The sequence below is a fragment of the Mobula hypostoma genome, chromosome 4 (genome assembly GCF_963921235.1).
Source record: "Mobula hypostoma chromosome 4, sMobHyp1.1, whole genome shotgun sequence".
NCBI lineage: Eukaryota > Metazoa > Chordata > Chondrichthyes > Myliobatiformes > Myliobatidae > Mobula > Mobula hypostoma.
The window spans coordinates 18,907,600-18,928,091 of NC_086100.1; the positions used below are offsets into that span (position 1 = coordinate 18,907,600).

At 40.1% G+C, this 20,492-nt stretch overlaps 1 protein-coding gene across 2 annotated transcripts in view; it reads right to left on the reverse strand.

The window, feature by feature from the left end:
- The window catches only part of rnf13 (ring finger protein 13), a 273,999-nt gene that overhangs the window by 63,038 nt on the left and 190,469 nt on the right, over positions 1-20,492 (reverse strand). For both annotated transcript variants that reach the window (XM_063045368.1, XM_063045369.1), the window contains 2 exons: positions 17,616-17,703; positions 6,293-6,398 (listed from right to left, as the gene is read on the reverse strand). In XM_063045368.1, coding sequence (XP_062901438.1) covers positions 6,293-6,398; positions 17,616-17,703 — 194 coding nt within the window. The remainder of the gene's footprint in view (positions 1-6,292; positions 6,399-17,615; positions 17,704-20,492) is intronic.

The following is a 20,492-nucleotide window of genomic DNA, read 5'->3' on the forward strand; positions in this document are numbered from 1 at the left end:
TGCAAGCTGGTTAATGGAATAATTGAGATTGTGGATCAATGTACAAGGTACAATAATGCAAAGGAAATTGGCATGGAAGGATTCTATAATGGTTGCAGAATAGAAAGCCGTTAAAAAGAGAATACAGGAAATCAAGAAGTGACTACTTTCCACTGATAGCAAATCTTGGACATAGATTGATTACTAATATAGTCAATGTATCAAATGTACTGCATGCAATGTTAGCTCAAAACATTTAAAGCACTACAGTTAAGTAGGTGCTCATGCATTCAACAAATAGAAAACAGACAAGTTCGCTAAGACGATAAACTGAAATTTCAGTCAATACGGCTACAGAGCTGTCTTCCCATGTGTCACAGACATTTGGATTCAAGCAAGGCTAGAGGCTTGAGAGTGAAATCTTGACTCATTCAGCAAAAATTAAAAATTGCTGCACATTTAGACAAAAAAAGCCACATGACATTGACATAAATCAGTAATTTCCAATAATAGTGTTTATTATTATGAAAGGGGAACTGTTCTCTAGAATAGCTCTCTAAGGGTAATAAACTACAGCTCATTATTGTCTTTTAATATCTTGAACAATTTTTTTTAAGAAAAATGCTTACTAATCAGGAATAGCCATTTGTTCTTTTTAAAAAGCAAAAAGAGTCATTTAACTAAGAAATAAGCCCTTCAGCCCATCATATCAATGCCAACCCTTTTTGTCATCTACATCAAACCAATGTGCATTCATAACGTCTGTATCCCTCCATGCCTGACTTATTTACAGTTCAGTCAAACTGTCTTTCAAGTGTATATAATCACATCTGACTCAGATCTCCATTAAAAGTTCTCCCCTCTTATCTTAAAGATATGCCTTCTAGCTTCAGACTCCCAAACCCTGGGAAACCCTGGGAAAAAGGCTACCTATTCTATCTATATCCCGCAATTTTATAAACCTCTAGGGTCAACCTCAGCCGTGAGAATTAACCCAGTTTATCCTACTTCTCCTTATAAGTAAAACCCTCCATTCCAGGCAACATCCTGTTGAATCTCTTCTGTACTTTTTTGAAAGCTCTCACATCCTTCCTGTAGGGTGGTGACTAGAACTGTACACAATACAGTCTGACCATTGATTTCTGTAGCTACAACAGAACATACTAACTCTTACGCTCAATGCCTCAGACTATGAAGACAAGCATGCCACATGCTTTTTTTTCTTTACCCTACCTACCTGGGTCACCATTTTCAGGGAGCAATGAAGTTGCATCTCAAAAGCCCTCTGTGTATCAACGCTCCTGAGGTCCCTTCTACTTACCGTCATCATCATCATCAGGTGCCATGCCCAGTTTGAGCTTTGACTGCCATGGCCCATTCACTCCTGTTTCGGGTCAAGTGCAGTCCTGATTGAAATTTGCCATCCCAAAATTCATTACTTCACAATTGTCTGGATTAATGGTTGCGTTGAATTATTCTCTGATTTTGGTAATTCATTTGCAAATGTTTCATCACCACAATAAAAGACATCATCGGTGCACTGTTCACTTCTGGCGTGTCCTCTGAATGCTTGGCCTTTATATACTTATCAATCAGTTGATTGTTCGTGGTAGTATATTTCACCTTAAGCATTTATGGAAGAAGAAAGGTTGCTCCCGTGCGGAGGCTTGCCTGCAGGCGAAGTTCTCTTAATGGCGAGCACTTCTGAGCGTTTGACACCCAAAGTTGTTGAAAATAATTCAGAAATTGTGTAGCTTGGTGGTTGATGGTTGGGTTAAGTTGAATCTTGGCAAGCCATTAGTAAATGTTTCACCACCATACAAGAATCATCATCTAAATCATTGATATACAGCACAAAAAGAACCTGTCCCAACACCAACTACTGTGGAACAACACTAGCCTTTGGCAGCCACTAACTATGCCAGTAACTTTCCTGTAATACTATGGACTTATAACTTGGTAAGCAGCCTCATGTATGGCACCTTGTCAAAGACCTTCTGAAAGTCCAAATATACAACATCCACTGCATCCCCTTTGTCTATCGTACATGTAATCTCCTCAACGAATTCCAACTGGTTCATCAGGGAAGATTTTCCCTCAAGGAAACCATGCTGATTTTGTCCTTTCTTGTCCTGTATCACCAAGTACTCCATAACCCCATCCTTAACAATTGACTCCAACATCTTCCCAACCATTGAGGGCAGGATAACTGGTCTATAATTTCCGTTCTTAAAGAGTGGAGTGACATTTGCAATTTTCCCGTCCTCTGAATCCATGTCAGAGTCCAATGATTTTTGAAAGGTCATTACTAATACCTCCACAATCTCTACCACCACCACTTTCATAACCCTAGGGAGGAGTTCATCTGGTCAGGAAAACTTATGTACCCTTAAGTCTTTCAGCTTTTTGAGTATCTTCTCCCTTGTAATAGTAATTACACTCACTTCTCTTCCCTCACACCCTTCAACATCTGGCACACTGGTAAGTGTCTTCTACAGTGAAGACTGATGAAAAGTACTCATTTAGTTCATCTGCAATTTCCTTGTCCTCCTGTTATTATTTCTCCAGCCTCATTTTCTAGCAGAACTACATCCATTCTCGTCTCTCTTATTCTTTTATATATACTTGAAAAACCTTTCACTATCCACTTTGAAGTTGTTTGCTAGCTTGCTTTCACAATGCATGTTTTCCCTCCATATGATTATTTTAGTTGCTCTCTGTAGGTTTTTAAAAACTACCTGATCTTCTATCTTAGCAGGGCCGCGAGGAAATGATACGAGTCAGCTACACCTTTCCTCATTCCCTGTCACGCACTGTTGAACTTGAACATAGGGTTACCAACTGTCCTGTATTTGCCGGGACATCCTGTATATTGGGCTAAATTGGTTTGTCCCATACAGGACTACCCTTGTCCCGTATTTCCCCCGCTAAGGCAGAGCGTTCCTATGAAACCTTTCGTGCCGAAATGGCGTAAAGTGAAGAAGTAATTACCATTAATTTATATGGGAAAAATTTTTGAGCGTTCCCAGACCCAAAAAATAACCTACCAAATAACACATAAAACCTAAAATAACTCTAACATATAGTAAAAGCAGGAATGATATGATAAATACACCGCCTATATAAAGTAGAAATAATGTATGTACAGTGTAGTCGGGAAGATTAAGCCAAAACCGATTTGTGGAAAAAAAATCGGCACGTACTTGCATGCGCACGTCACGCATGTGCACACAGGTACCCGCGCAAGGCTTTATGGTCATCTTCCTCAGGGTAAACACAATTGTCCCATCAACATACACAAAAAATGCTGGTGAACGCAGCAGGCCAGGCAGCATCTATAGGAAGAGGAACAGTCGACTTTTCGGGCCGGGGTCCTTCGTCAGGATTTGACTGCTACTTTTGTCCCTTATTTGGGAGTGAGAAAGTTGGCAACCCTAACTGTAAAAGACATGCTGAGGTGAGTTTGACCCTACTTGAACACCCCCCCCTCACCCCGGTTGGCAAGTCCGTAAGAATATTGTCAATATTAAACCGGTCTGCGGTGCAAAAAAGGTTGGGGACCCCTGTTCTATCTTCCTGCTAATTTTTGCTTTGTTGTATGCTCTCTCTTTTGCTTTTACATTAGCTTTGACTTCCCTTGTCAGTTACGGTTGTACTATTTTGCTATTTGAGTATATCTTCGTTTCTGGAAAACATCTATCCTGGCACCTTCCTCAATTTTCCCAGAAACTCGCGCCATTGCTGCTCAGCTGTCATCCCTGCCAGCATCTCCTCCCAATTTACTTTGGCCAACTCCTCTCTCATACCACTGTAATTTCCTTTTCTCCACTAAAATATTGCTACGCAAGACTTTACTTTCTCCCTATCAAATTTCAAGTTGAACTCAATCAATTGTGATCACTGCATCCTAAGGGTTCTTTTACCTTAAGCTCCCTAATCACCTCTGGTTCATTACATAACACCTAATCTAGTGTAGCTGATCACCTAGTAGGCTCAACAACAAACTGCTCTAAAAAGCCATCTGGTAGGCATTCAACAAACTCACTCTCTTGAGATCCATTACAACCTGATTTTCCCAATTGATCTGCGTGTTGAAATCTCCCATATCTATCTTAACATTGCCCTTCTGTCACACCTTTTCTATTTCCCATTGCAATCAGTGGTCCACATCCCAGCTACTGTTGGGAGGCCTGTATATAACAGCCATCGGAGACCTTTTACACCCTTGCAGTTTCTTAACTCAACCCACAAGGAATCAACGTCTTCCAATCCTATGTCACATCTTTCTACAGAGTTGATGCCATTCTTTACCAGCAGAGCCACACCACCCCCTCTGCCTACCTTCCTATCCCTCTGATACAACATGTAACCTTGGACATTTAGCTCCCTACTATGACCATCTTTCAGCCATGAGTCAGTGATGGCCACAACATCATACCTGACAATCAGCAATAGTGCAACAAGATCATCCACCGTATTTCTTACATTCCGTGCATTGAGATATAACACTTTGAGTACTGCATTTGCTATTCTGCATCCCTGTACCTGATGCTCACCCTGCTGGCTGCAATTTTATCTTATCATCTGCCTGTCCTTCCTGACAGTCTATCTTTGTTTGATAGCATGCTATCTTTGCTTTTTTACCCTCCGTCCTATTCCGAGTCCCTTCTCTCCAGTCCAGCCCCCGCCAAATTAGTTTAAACCCTCCCCAACAGCTCTAACAGCTCTGCCTGCGAGAATGTTGGTCCCCTTCGGGTTCAGGTGCAACCCATCACTTTTGTACAGGTCATACCTCCCCCAGAAGAGATCCCAGTGATCCAAGAACCTGAAGCCATGTCCCCTGCACCAGTTTCTCGGACATGCATTGATCTGCCAGATCATCCTCACTGGCGTGTGGCACAGGTAGCAATCCTGAAATTGCTTCCCTGGAGGTCCTGCTTCTCAGCTTTCTGCCTAGCTTTCTAAATTCTCTCTCCAGGACCATTTTGCTATTCCTTCTATGTCATTGGTACCAGCATGTACCAAGACATCTGGCTGCTCTCCTTCCCTCTCCAAAATGCTGTAGACAGGATCTGTGACGTCCCTGGCACCTGGGAAGCAACATGCCATTCGGGTGTCCTGTCTGCTCCTCATGAAATTTACTTTCTCATCTGTTCTTCTAGTTTCTGCAAGGCCTACATTAAAATCTCAAAGTGATCGTCTTTTTTTAAATTCCTAAATTCTACCCATACAGACTCACTGGCCAACTCTTCTAGAATTCTTCCCTTGCTTTTCCTGATCAACAGTAAAAATATTAACTGCACTCCACTAACAAAGAAAAAATAACATTTGGCTGGCTATTTCCCTAAGCCCTTTAAAAGATAACCAAAATAATATGGGAAAGGTTCCTAGTTCTTCAAATTAGATTAGCCTGAGGCAAAAATCTCTTATAAAAAAGATCTAAAGTTTTCATAAAAATTTGCACTATGTCTAGCTATCATACCCCATGCTAACACTTAACTATCAATTAGTGATAATTTCAAATAACTACTTAATAATTGCATCAAAAACATTAAAACTGCAAACTAATATAAATGCATACTTGGAGAGTTTTGGAAGAGCTCTGACTAGAAAACCACACCCAAGTACTTCAAATTATGAAGCCAAATTCAAAAGCATCATGATAGTCACTCAAAAACATCTAGTCGTGTAAAGTTAAAATGCTTAGAGACACATAGATGAAAGAATAATGGAGGGCTATCTGAGAAGGATGTAGTAATTAGGTTGATCTTGGAGTTGGTTAAAAGGTCGGCATAACATTGTGGGTCAAAGACTGTGATGTAAACATAGAAAAGCCACAGGAACACGCCATTCGGATCACAATGTTGTGCCAAAGCAGTTAAAAAGCAAATAAAAAACACCCAAACAGTAATCCCACCTACCTACTCAATGTCCATATCCCTCTATCTCTGTTACATCCACGTGCCCATCCAAACGGCTCTTAAAAGCCTCTAATCTATTTGCCTCTACCGCCATACCAGGCATCCAAACTTACCCATCATATTCCCCCGATCCTACCCCCCTCTCAGCTTTAATGAATGTCCTCTGGAATTAGACATTTCAACAGTATTTCAGTACTGTACTGTTTTATATTCTAAACAGACTAGTGTATGGGTTGTTCATTTTGTATAAATAAGGCTTTTCAAAGCAATAAGCCCATGCCAATACAGTTAAATTATCCAGGAACAATGTATAGTAAAGCTTTGCAATATCTTAATGTTACAGCATTTTCATATACAGAAGCAATACATACAAGTAATGGATTAATACATACCATAAAAATAGCTATCAGGATTAAGCAGATTCCAACTATGATGAGGAACGGAATTAGATAGTACTCCAATGGAAGGCTAAAATCAGGTAGTATCACTATGTGCCCACTGTGGAGAAAGATAATAAAAAAGAATGTTTGCAGATAGTTACGAAATCGCAACTGGTGATGGCCAAAGCACAAGTCCAGAAATGCTGCTAGAACGCACATAACAATGATCAGCATTTTTGGTTTGTTGATTACATTGTCACAATAGCAACGATGTCAGCAGCACAAGTTGATACAAATAATAAATAACTGCCCACAAAAAGAGAAGCCCCGATTTTATGAACCAATGTCATTGTGATCCTTTGAACTGATGCAAGCAGATAGTGAACAAGTAGCAGTACCAAGTCTGATGTCACGCTGACAACACGGGGGCTAGATTGTGATGTAACTGTGACAGCTCCACATGCATAAAAGTAATGAAACTTCATAGCTTGGGCTTTTTTTGTGTTTTGTTTTGAAAGCAATAATGGTGCTTCAGTAAATTCTACGTGAAACATTTCAACTTATTGCCTCAAAAAAAAATTTCAGATTGAAATTGCGACTTTTGTTTTTTCAGTTTTTAAAACGGGGACACCACTGAAAAGTCCAGCATTTGTTGGCCATTCTGAGATGACCTCAAGAATGTGGTGGTGACCACCTTGAGTTGTTGCAAGTCCTTCTGGTAAAGTAGATTAAAACAACAAAGATGTATTTTTAATGTTTTAATTGTTCTGACATATGGTAATTTTTGATTGCAGTTACTTAAGTGTTTTATTTCAGTAAGTACACTATTTATAGTGAAAGAGTGGAAGAGATTGAGAATCCCGGACGGTCTGTTGCCTCCCTGGTGCCAAGGTCCGCAATATCTCGGATTGAGTTCTCGGTATTCTCAAGAGGGGGGGTGAACAGCCGGATGCCGTGGTCCACGTAGAGACCAATGACGTTGGTAGGAAGAGTGAGGAGGTCCTGAAAGGAGAGTTTAGGGAGTTAGGCGCCAAGTTAAAGGACAGGACCTCCAGGATAGCAATCTCAGGATTGCTACCAGTGCCACGTGCAGGCAGGTTTAGAAATAGTAAGACAGCGCAGATTAACACGTGGCTGAAGACATGGTGCAGGAGGGAGAGCTTCAGATTTATAGATAGTTGGGCAGTTTTCTAGGGAAGGTGGGACCTGTTCCGGCGGGACGGTCTACATCTGAACTGGAGGGGGACAAATACTCTTGCAGGTAGATTTGCTAGAGAGGCTCCGGTGGATTTAAACTAGATACAAGGGGGGAGGGGAACCAGAGTGTAGGAACAAATGTAGGGGAGAAGGAAGAAAAAGAAAATAGTAAAGTTGTTTGTACTGTTAGTGATAAACAGGGAGTAAGAGGTGGAAAATTTCTTAAATGCATTTATTTTAATGCTAGGAGCATTATAAGAAAGGTGGATGAGCTTAAAGCATGGATTGATACCTGGATGTATGACGTGGTAGCTATCAGAGAAACATGGTTACAGGAGGGGTGTGATTGGCATCTAAACATTCCTGGATTTAATTGCTTCAGGTGTGATAGAATCGGAGGGACAAGAGGGGGAGGTGTTGCATTGCTTGTCAGAGAAAATATTACAGCGGTGCTCTGGCAGGATAGATTAGAGGGCTCGTCTAGGGAAGCTATTTGGGTGGAATTGAGGAATGGGAAAGGTGTAGTAACTCTTATGGGGGTGTATTATAGACCACCAAATGGGGAGCGAGAATTGGAGGAGCAAATTTGTAAGGAGCTAGCAGATATTTGTAGTAAGCACAAGGTTGTGATTGTGGGAGATTTTAATTTTCCACACATAGACTGGGAAGCCCATACTGTAAAAGGGCTGGATGGTTTGGAGTTTGTAAAATGTGTGCAGGATAGTTTTTTGCAGCAATACATAGAGGTACCAACTAGAGAAGGGGCAGTGTTGGATCTCCTGTTACGGAATGAGATAGGTCAGGTGACGGAGGTTTGTGTTGGGGAGCACTTCGAGTCCAGTGATCACAATGCTATTAGTTTCAATATAATTATGGAGAAGGATAGGTCTGGACCCAGGGTTGAGATTTTTGATTGGAGAAAGGCTAACTTTGAGGAGATGCGAAAGAATTTAGAAGGAGTGGATTGGGACAATTTGTTTTATGGGAAGAATGTAATAGAGAAATGGAGGTCATTTAAAGGTGAAATTTTGAGAGTACAGAATCTTTATGTTCCTGTTAGGATAAAAGAAAAGGTTAAAAGATTGAGAGAGCCATGGTTTTCAAGGAATATTGGAAACTTGGTTCGGAAAAAGACAGATATCCACAATAAATATAGGCAGCATGGAGAATATGAGGTGCTTGAGGAATATAAAGAATGCAAAAAGAATCTTAAGGAAGAAATTAGAAAAGCTAAGAGAAGATATGAGGTTGCTTTGGCAAGTAAGGTGAAAATAAATCCCAAGGGTTTCTACCGTTATATTAATAGCAAAAAGATAGTGAGGGATAAAAGTGGTCCCTTAGAGAATCAGAGTGGATGGCTATATGTGGAGCCAAAAGAGATGGGGGAGATTCTGAACAACTTCTTTTCTTCGGTATTCGCTAAGGAGAAGGATATTGAATTGGGTAAGATAAGAGAAACAGGTAGGGAAGTTATGGAAACTATGATGATTAAAGAAGAGGAAGTACTGGAGCTTTTAAGGAATATAAAAATGGATAAGTCTCTGGGTCCTGACAGGATATTCCCCAGGACCTTGAGGGAAGTTAGTGTGGAAATAGCAGGGGCTCTTGCAGAATTATTTCAAATGTCATTAGAAATGGGCATGGTGCCAGAGGATTGGCGTATTGCTCATGTTGTTCCATTGTTTAAAAAGGGTTCGAAGAGTAAACCTAGCAATTATCGGCCTGTGAGTTTGACGTCAGTGGTGGATAAATTGATGGGAAGTATTCTTAGGGGTGGTATCTATAATTATCTGGATAGACAGAGTTTGATTAGGAACAGTCAACATGGATTTGTGCGTGGAAGGTCATGTTTGACAAACCTTATTGAATTTTTTGAACAGGTTACTAGGAAAGTTGACGAGGGTAAAGCGGTGGATGTTGTTTATAGGGACTTCAGTAAGACCTTTGACAAGGTGCCACACAGAAGGTTGGTTAACAAGGTTCAATCGTTAGGTATTAATATTGAAGTAGTAAAATGGATTCATCAGTGGCTGGATGGGAGACGCCAAAGAGTGGTGGTGGATAACTGTTTGTCAGATTAGAGGTCGGTGACTAGTGGTGTGCCTCAGGGATCTGTACTGGGTCCAGTGTTACTTGTCATATTCATTAATGATCTGGATGATGGGGTGGCAAATTGGATGAGTAATTATACAGATGATACTGAGATAGGTGGCGTTGTGGATATTGAAGTAGGTTTTCAAAGTCTGCAGAGAGATTTAGGCCGGTTAGAAGAGTGGGCTGAAAGATGGCAGATGGAGTTTAATGCTGATAAGTGTGAGGTGTTACATTTTGGTAGGACAAATCAAAATAGGACATACATGGTAAGTGGTAGGGCATTGAAGAGTGCAGTAGAACAGAGGGATCTAGGAATAATGGTGCATAGTTCCCTGAAGGTGGAATCTCATGTGGATAGGGTGGTGAAGAAAGCTTTTGGTATGCTGGCCTTTATAAATCAGAGCATTGAGTACAGGAGTTGGGATGTAATGTTGAAATTGTACAAGGCATTGGTGAGGCCAAACTTGGAGTATTGTGTACAGTTTTGGTCACTGAATTATAGGAAAGATGTCAACAAAATAGAGAGTACAGAGAAGATTTACTAGAATGTTACCTGGGTTTCATCACCTAAGTTACAGAGAAAGGTTGAACAAGTTGGGTCTTTATTCTTTGGAACGTAGAAGGTTGAAAGGGGACTTGATAGAGATATTTAAAATTATGAGGGGGATAGATAGAGTGGACGTGGATAGGCTTTTTCCACTGAGAGTGGGGGAGATTCAAACAAGAGGACATGAGTTGAGAGTTAAAGGGCAAAAGTTTAGAGGTAACATGAGGGGGAACTTCTTTACTCAGAGAGAGGTAGCTGTGTGGAACGAGCTTCCAGCAGAAGTGGTTGAGGCAGGTTCGACGTTGTCGTTTAAAGTTAAATTGGACAACTATATGGACAGGAAAGGAATGGAGGGTAATGGGCTGAGTGCAGGTCGGTTGGACTAGGTGAGAGTAAGAGTTCGGCACGGGCTAGAAGGGCCGAGATGGCCTGTTTCCGTGTTGTAATTGTTATATGGTTATATTATATTGTAGCTGTTTAGGGAAAGGGAAGAACACAACTAAATTTGAATCTACTAAAATTGTGCAAATTTAGCTCAATGCTGATTCAGTTTCATCTTTTAGTCTTTAAATTCAAATGAAGAAAGATTCCTGACAATCTTGTTGCCACCTTGGTGCAAAGGCAATACAATTTTGATGTAAATGTGTAAAACAAAATGGGATCTAGTTTGCAGATGGCCATTTCAAAAATGGGCTTTATGTACTAGACAGTATATCTGAGTAGAAGGTCATGCAGTGGTTTGCCAGAAAAATGTACAGTGCCTTGAAATAGTATTCAGCCCCCAACCCTCTGTTCACATAAATGAATATTACAACCAGGGATTTTGATCAATTTAATTGAGAATTTTTATTTGTGAATGACATGCTCCTTTTATTACAGTAGAGCCCCCTAAAAAACAGGGAAAATAGTAAAGTATGAAAAACTAAAAATTCAAAGTATTCATCCCCCTTTATTCAGTACTTCATTGAACCACCTCTTACAGCTATTACAACCAGTAGTCTTTCTTGGATATGCCTCTACTAGATTTGCACAACATGATACGGAGCAAGTTTTGCCATTCCTCCTTGCAAAATTGCTCAAGCTGTGCCAGGTTAGTTGGGGAACAGTGGTGGACAGCAATCTTGAGGTCTTGCCGGAGATGGTCGATCAGGTCAGGACTCTGACTGGGCCATTTAAGGAAATCAATTTTCTTCATTTGAAGTTACTCCATGGTTGCTCTGGCAGTGTGTTTTGGGTCATTGCCCTGCTGAAAATGGACTTCCTCCCCAGTTTAAGCTTTCTGGCAGAGGTTGGCCAGTTTTTAATCCTTATCTCTGTATTTAGCTGCATTCATCTTCCCATCAATCCTGAGCAAACTTCCAGTCCCTCTGCTGAAAAACATCCCCATAGTATGATGTTACTTCCACCATACTTTACAATAGAGATAGTGTTACCTGGCTAATGTGCAGTATTAGATTAATGCCACACATATGGCTTAGTGTTGAGGTCAAAAAAAGTTCTACTTTAGTCTCATCTAACCACAAGACCTTCTTCCACATCTTTACAGTATCTTTGAAGTGATGCTTTGCTAAGTCTTTATGGTCAAGGATATGCTTTTCTTTCAGCACAAATAAAATGTTGGGTCTACCCTTAATATCAGCAAAATTAAAGTTTTTAAATAACGTATCCACATTGTACAACATTCGAGCAAAAATAAAGGGCCACAGGATAACTCTAGGAAACGTGGACCAGTCCTCTCAGTGAAGACAGATATTGCTGATGAAATTCATCAACTTCAGGATACTAGCACAGATTCTGGTCATTTGAGAAAAAGAGGGCTTGAAGGTCAAGGCCTTAAACACAGCACAGAACTCATGATTTCCAGTAAATGGTAAATCATAAAATGAAATTAGCTTTATTTGACACACTGTGAAATGCTTCTGAGGCTTCAACTGTCAGCAATAGGCACCTGAATGAGGGAGAAATACCACCTACACTGTCTCTGCGTAGTCCAAAGGATAGCACAACAGGCTCCTAGGTAGGCAAGAAATGGAGGGATATGGATATGTCCAGGCAGAAGGGATTAGTTTAGTTAGGCATTTGATTACTAGTTTAATAAGTTTGGCACAATATTGTGGAGAAGTTCCTGTGCTGTACCGTTCTATATTCTCAAGCAAACGAACATTAGTGCCCTGTCACAGGTTTACAATCCCAGATTTGAGACTAGAATTACATTTATTCTATTGCTTTGGAAAGGCCACGGCCACATTCTTTGTATGCCCAAAACCCTACTCCCAAAACAGGTACACTTTCCCAAGAACCCTAAAAGGAAGAAGCTAACTGATGGACAGTGGGAAAGATTTAAAGATGTCGTCAAAACTTCCCTGATAAAATAAATTCAACATCCCACTAGGTCCTGTGAACTCCTGGCCAATGATTTCTCAAAGCTCAGGAGCACTTGGGAGAGCACCAAGAATCTTAAGTCCATGGGTCAGAAACCTACAGAAGCTCTTTAGTCTATACAGCTTGATTATTGAACATTAATTGTGCCAATATTAATCTGGCTACTGGACCCAAGTCCATTGTGATCTGACATCCCAATTAGGTTTAGATCATATCAACAATCAAGTCCTCAGGTAGACTGGGCTATGCTGGCACGAAGGCTCAGTACTTTATTCAAGAGCCAGTTTACAATTAGGTCAATTGAGACCAAGACTTAACAGAACTGAAGTCAGGTTTCAGGGTAGCACAGTAATGCTATTACAGCACCAGCCACCTGGGTTCAATTCTGTCACTCTTTGTAAGGAGTCTGTACATTCTTCCTGTGCCCATGTGGGTCTTCCCCGTGTGCTCCAGTTTCCTCCCACATCCTAAAGATGTACGAGTTAATCTCACTTTTTTAGATACTTACAGGTTAGAAACTTTTTAATTACTGTTTCTCCTAATTTTCCACGCTTAGATCCAACGGATATTTTGGAAAAAAATTTAGATGTAAACCTCTCTCAGAAAAGTGTTGTAGCAATTATTTATAATATAATTATGAATTTATGTCCTGATGTATCTAATAAAATTAAAACTGATTGGGAAAGAGAACTTAAGATTATTATACTGATTGAAAAATGGGAAAAAAATTCTTCAATTAGTTAATTCATCTTCTATATGTGCTAAACATGCATTGATACAGTTTAAAGTAGTGCAGAGGGCTCATATGTCCAAAGATAAACTATCTCGTTATTACTCTTATATAAATCCTATATGTGACAGATGTCATTCCAAGATAGCTTCTTTGACTCACATGTTTTGGTCATGTCCTTTGTTGGAAAAATATTGGAAAAATATTTTTGATATTATTTCAATGGTTTTGAATATAGACTTACAACCTCACCCAATTACTGCTATTTTTGGGTTACCAATGATAGAATCAAATCATTTAACCTCTTCAGCTCGTCGGATGAGTGCATTTCTTACTTTAATGGCTAGAAGATCCATTTTGCTGAATTGGAAAGAGATTAACCCTCCCACTGTATTTCACTGGTTTTCACAAACTATGTTGTGTTTAAATTTGGAAAAAAATTAGAAGTGTGGTTTATGACCCTTCATTAAATTTGAAAAAACTTGGAGGCCATTTATTCAGCATTTTCATATGATGTAATTTGACCATTTCCAAACTTATTTTACTTCTCTGCAGTGTTGATTGAGAGGAACAGAGTCGTCGACACTAAGGTTTTCTTTTCTCCCATTTCTTACGATGTTAAAACAGCCCAGGTCTTTTTTTCAGTTTAGTTGATTAATTCTGTTTAGATTAGTGTTTTTTTTTAGGGTTTTTTTTTTGTTTTTTTTCGTGATTTCTGTCCAGATTTTTTTTTGTTCTGTATTATTCATTGGTATCCTATATGATTGGGAGTTTTGTTAATTAAGTACTATTTGGTTCTATAATTACTCATGTTAAGTATAACAATGTATTCCCAATAACTTTGTACTATTATTATGTTATGTTTATATTTTATGAAACTAATAAAAAGATTGAAAAAGGAAAGAAACCTACAGAAGCCCTTTAGTCTATACAGCTTGATTACTGAACATTAATTGTGCTAATATTAATCTGGCTATTGGACCCAAGCCCATTGTGATCTAACATCCCAGTTAGGTTTAGATCAGATCAACAATCAAGTCCTCAGGTAGACTGGGCTATGCTGGCACGAAAGCACAGTATTTTATTCAACAGCCAGTTTACAATTAGGTCCATTGAGGCAGGACTTAACAGAACTGAAGTCAGGTTTCAGGGTAGCACAGTAATGCTATTACAGCACTAGCCACCTGGGTTCAATTATGTCACTCTTTGTAAGGAGTCTGTACATTCTTCCTGTGCCCATGTGGATTTTCCCCTGTTTGCTACAGTTTCCTCCCACATCCTAAAAATGTATGAGTTAATCGTTTTTTTGTTCGTTTGGCTGTAATTGGGCGGCATGGGCTGGTTGGGCCAGTAAGGCCTATTACTCTAAATAAATAAATAAACAAGAAGTCTTTATGCTCAAGCTGAATTCATATTGGATGCAGTCAGGTTAAGTCAGGTTTTAATTTTGTACCCCAGCTCATTTTCAATTTATAGCAAATATTGCTTTCCTCGCAACCTCTACATTAGTTTGACATTGGGTAAAAATATTTCTGCAAATGTAAAAGGAATTACATCCACATTAGATTACACTTTAGAAAAATTATGGGTTAGATTAGCAGAGGTCAAACTGAATTGAATCAAGGCAGAATGGTGGAAATAATGAGGACATGCAGAGATACAGTGAGTTAATATGTCAGTTGATGCCCTTTTATAACTCGTATCAGTAAGATATGTAACATTAAATTTGCAGGGAAGAGGGGTGGAACTGGAGAGAACACAAGGTAAGGTGAAGGTAAGAAAGATCATATTAAAGATTAAGTATTAGCTTTGTATGTTTCAGTGTGACAAACAGTGAAATGTGTCTTTGTATCATATCAGATCAGTGAGGATTATACTGGGGGCAGTCTGCAAATGTCACCACTATTGATGCTAACACAGCATGCCCAAAATTTACTAATACCAAACTTAACAGTATGTTTCGGAATGTGGGAGGAAACCGGAGTGCCCGGAGAAAATCCACGTGGTCATGGGAAGAACGTACGAACTCCTTGCAGACAGTGGACAAGATGACTATGTTGAAAGCAAAAAGTACTACCTTTTATTTTGGTATTTGGGTGCATATTTCACACATTTTACATTGTTTTGGCAGAGAATCTTCCTCCACCAACCAAAATTAACTCTATAGCTGTCTGACTGTTGCACAAAAGCACTGTATTTTATAGCAGAGAGCTCTTTGAGATCCCTATAAGTTATTCATTTAGTTCATTTCACCTGACCTTTACAAATGTGGCATGTTGCTTCTTATTTACAAACATTCATCTAATAGGTTGCTAAAATGTATTAAGTTTCCTGCTGCTGTCATCACTTACCACCTAATCACTGTAAAATCAGAACAATTCCCCCAGTGTCTGATTAATTTTTTCCCTAATCACCTTCATCTCAGAATTCCACTCCACCCCATTCTATGTGCTGTTCCCTTATCCATTTATTAAATATAATCTCAGATCCAAATCATATCAGAGAATCCCTTCAGCATCTTTAAACAAAAAAAGACCATATACGTGTTCATCAACAAACCCAATACTACAGGCGTTTTTGTGGTCTGGTGAATTGATCTCTGTTTGAAGCCAAACCTGAATTCTTAGACACCTTCCACTGAGACATGGTACCCCCCAAAGAGTATCAGACACCTGTCTCCCACACAGTCATCGATCTCCTTTCCTCAGGAAGAGCATTCCTCCACAGCTTCCAACCTTGCAGTGCCCCAGCTCTGCCGAGTACACCTTTACATTCAGCAGAAGACTCAAAAGCAAAGCCATTTGATCAGACGCACTGTCTCCCTCTTGCCCCACTGAACTTATTCCTTCTCACCTTAATTCTATTTCTCTCCCAGCCCATTCCCTTCCCACTTTCATCATCGACACTCCTTCACTTTGACAGTTTCCTGGTCTCACCCTATCAAAGATACTTCCTTGGTTCTACACTCCATCTTCTCTGCTACTGAAAATTAACTTGCTTTCTTTTCTCCATTCTGATGAAGTCTCAAGACATAATATGTTAACTGTTTCTCTTTCTACATAAGGTGTGATAATCCAGTCGTGACAATCACTCGTACCACGGAATAGGGCATGTGCAATAGCTTTTCCACTTTAAAAGCTTCCCTGCACAGGTTCCTATCATCACCATCGAAACCAACATTCTAACTGTAGTGTAACTGCCAAGTGATTCAGAATAATACATTTACTGCATATACTTTAATAATCAATGGCCAATTTCCATTACAATGACTGTAAATAATAACTACAAAGTCAAGAGGTGGTGCATGATTTAAAAAAAAACCTTCAAAATTCACCTGTCTCAATGAACAGCACACAACTAACACAGATTAGGAAAATGTCTTAAGCCATGATGAAGAGTCCTCGAAAGTGAGTCGATAGCTAATGTTCCCACAACTTATGGACTCACTTTTAAGGACTCCATCTCAGGTTCCTGATATTTATTGCTTATTTATTATTATTTCTTTCTTTTTGTATTTGCAGTTTACTGTATTTCTTTTGCACAATGATTAAACACCCAAGTAGGTGTAGGCTTTTATTGATTCTGTTATGGTTATTATTCTATTATGATTTATTGAGTATGCCCACAAGAAAATGAATCTCAGGGTTGTATATGGTGACATACATGTAACTTAATAAATTTACTTTGAACTTGGGTGAACAATGCCAGACAGTAAGATTGAGGTACACATGTAAAGTTGACATTAACTGGATGAGTAAGTTCATAGAATCAATGTAACCTAGAGCAGAGAGAATGGGTTTTTATGGCCCACTTCATCCATGCCGACCACAATGCTAATCCTATTTGTCCTGTTAGACGTGAATATTTCACACAACTTGAAGTTTAGAAGTACATGGATTAAGTACTTGAGGACCTGTGAAAAAATATGCCAACACAGGTAGCAGAATAAGTGAGGATACAAAGTGGAGGTTTATATTATGCAACACATAATAAAGAACAGGAAAAAAAAATTTTAAAAATAATAAATCAATTACAGAATACGTATATTGAATAGATTAAAAACTTGCAAAAAACAGAAATACTGTATATTAAAAGAAGTAGTGTCCAACGGTTCAATGTCCATTTAGGAATCGGATGGCAGAGGGGAAGAAGCTGTTCCTGAATTGCTGTCTGTGTGCCTTCAGGCTTCTGTATCTCCTGCCTGATGGTAACAGTGAGAAAAGGGCATGCCCTGGGTGCTGGAAGTCCTTACTAATGGATGCTGCCTTTCTGAGACACTGCTCCCTGAAGATGTACTTTTGTTCATAATTTTGCTAGATTGAAGTCATAATTTCGTAAGCGACTTTAAACTAATATGAAAGGACTAAGTAAAACAAAAGACTTACCCTCTGAAATAGCTGAATTCTTCAAGGTACTTAGCTGATGCTGCTCCAATAAACACTGATGGAATGGTGATTTGTTTCAAAATATCAACTGGAAAATAAAAAAAATTATGTGAAATTCAGCACTGAAAGGAAATTTAAATCAAGAAACAGCAAATATTATTGTTTTCTCCTCAGGTCTCCCGACAATACATTTTCGAATTCAGAACAGCAATTGTACACTGGGATCATGGGGAGCAGGACCATATATGCAGGGGTATAAATTAAGTTAGCTAATAAAATTCCAAAACCTGTGCAAGGTTGTGTACCACTCTCCTCTCCAACAATGCCACTGCATTAGATTTTAGTAAGAGATTGAGGAAAAACATTACTTTTTGGTAAGTGATTCTCTCCTCCTGGGAAGTTTAAGCTCAAGAATCGTAAATTGCAGATTTCAACATGACACCAAAACAGTTTGTCAAATCTGTGATTGCCATTCAGTGTTATTTTTAATAATAGTGCTAGAAAATTATGAAAGCTTAGAACATTATTTGATATATATTTTTTTCTCTCGCCCCTGATGGGTGGTGTGTATGTGTATTTTTCCCTCAATCTCAGGTCCTCTACCGGTGGCCTGGGAGCTTGCGCATTCGCCACAGTATCTTTGCTGTCTCTAGTACTGTGCTCTTCTGGCCAAAATCTCAGATGCTGTTCCCGGGATTTGTTGGGGCTACTCTCCCAGTCCAGGTGTCACAGCTCCAAGTGCTCCTATCACCACCGGGATTACTCTGGCTTCAACCACATCCTTTCTAACTGCTCTTTTAAGCCCTGGTATTACTCCGGCTTCTCATATTCTTTCTTCCTGATTTACTGTCATTCGGGATTGCCACACATATTACTATTGCTTTCTTCTGTTCCTTGTCCAGTATTACTATGTCTGGTTGGTCGGTCTGTATTTGGAAGTCCCACAGGATCTGAGCTCTGTCATTCTCCACTATCTTCTCGGGTTCTTCCCCATTTAGTCTACTTCCGGGGTGCCTAGGGACAACTTAAGTAGCAGCAGTACTCTCAATGGATCGATTAAATATTCTCATTTCAGCCTGACACAGCTTAAAAAGCCCAACTGCTTCCAAGGTCAGTACAGTCAACAAAGATGTCATAATGCATTTAAATAAATTACCGCTGCTTAAAACTGATGACAGCAACACTGATTGTGGATGAAAGCGTCCGTGAGGATTTCACGGAGGAAACGTGGCTGTAGATCATGGATACAAGTGTGTTTACGGAAACGGGGTTTTAAAACTCCCAATACCAACTATCTCGCTGGCAAACGTGCAGTCTCTGGTGAATAAAATTGATGATCTCAGAGTTAGGGTGCTAAATCAGGGGCATTAGGACCACGTGAGTCCTTTGTTTCACAGAATCCTGGTTAACCCATTCCATACCAGATGCAGCGATTCAGATCGATAGGTTTACGCTGTCAGCATAGATCGATAGTCTCTTAAAAGCAGAGGTGGAGAAGTATGACTCAAATCAACTCTTCTGGTGCACAAGTATATCAGAGCAGTCCCAATTATGCTCACCAGGCCTGAAGTATCTAGCAGTTAAGTGCCGTCCTTTTTACCAACCACAGGAGTTCCCCAGGGTCATTTGGTAACAGTATACATTCCACCTCAGGCCAACGTCAATCAGGCTTTAGATGATCTGACCAATGCGATCAACATGCATGAAACAGCGCATCCTAACACCTTCACCATTGTTTTGGGAGATTTTAACCAGGCCAGTCTGAAAAGAATCACTAAGCAATTACCACCAACAGATCACTTGCAATACTAAAGGAAACAAGACACTGGACCATTGCTACACCACCATCAAGAATGCCTATCGTGCTATTCCACGCCCCCATTTTGGGAAGTCTGATCACCTGGCTGTACTTCTACTCCCTGAGTATAGGCAGCGACTGAAGACTGCAGCACTAGGAGTGAGGACCAAGAAGGTATGGACAAGGGAAGCACAGGAGCACCTACAGGACTGCTTTGAATTGGTGGACTGGACTGTATTCAGGGATTCATCTTCGAACCTGGATGAGTATGCTTCAGTTGTTACCGACTTCATTAAAACCTGTGGGGATGAATCAGAAGATACACCTGCTGAAGGCTAGATCTGTGGTATTCAAGTCTGGCGACCCAGGCCTGTACCAGAAAACCAGGTGTGAGTTGCAGCGGGCTATTTCAAGGGTGAAGAGACAATTTCGAATGAGGTTGGAGGTGACATCAGATGTACGACAACTCTGGCAGGGTTTGCAAGACGTTAGTTCCTACTGAGCGAATCTCAAATAGCATGAATGGCAGCAATGCTTCACTACCAGATGAACTCAGCGCCTTCTATCTACGCCGCTTTAAAAGGGAGAATATAACTACAACTGTGAAGCTCCCTGCTGCACCTGTTGACCCTGTGATCTCTGTCTCAGAGGCCGATTGTTAGGCTGTCTCTAAAGAGAGTGAACCCTCGCAAGGCAGAAGGTCCCGATGGAGTACTGGTAAGGTTCTGAAAACCTGTGCCAACCAACTGGCGAAAGTATTCAAGGACATTTTCAACCTCACTGCTACAGGTGGAAGTTCTCACTTGCTTCAAAAAGGCAACAATCTGTGTAGATTGGTGATAATATTTCCACCTCGCTGACGATCAACACTGGTGCACCTCAGGGGTGTGTGCTTAGCCCATTGCTCTACTCTCTATATACCCATGACTGTGTGGCCACGCATTACTCAAGTACCATCTATAAATTTGCTGATGATACAACCATTGTTGTTAGAACCTTAGGTAGTGAAGACAGGGCGTACAGGAGTGAGATATGCCAACTAGTGGAGGGGTGTCACTGGAACAAACTGGCAGTCCATG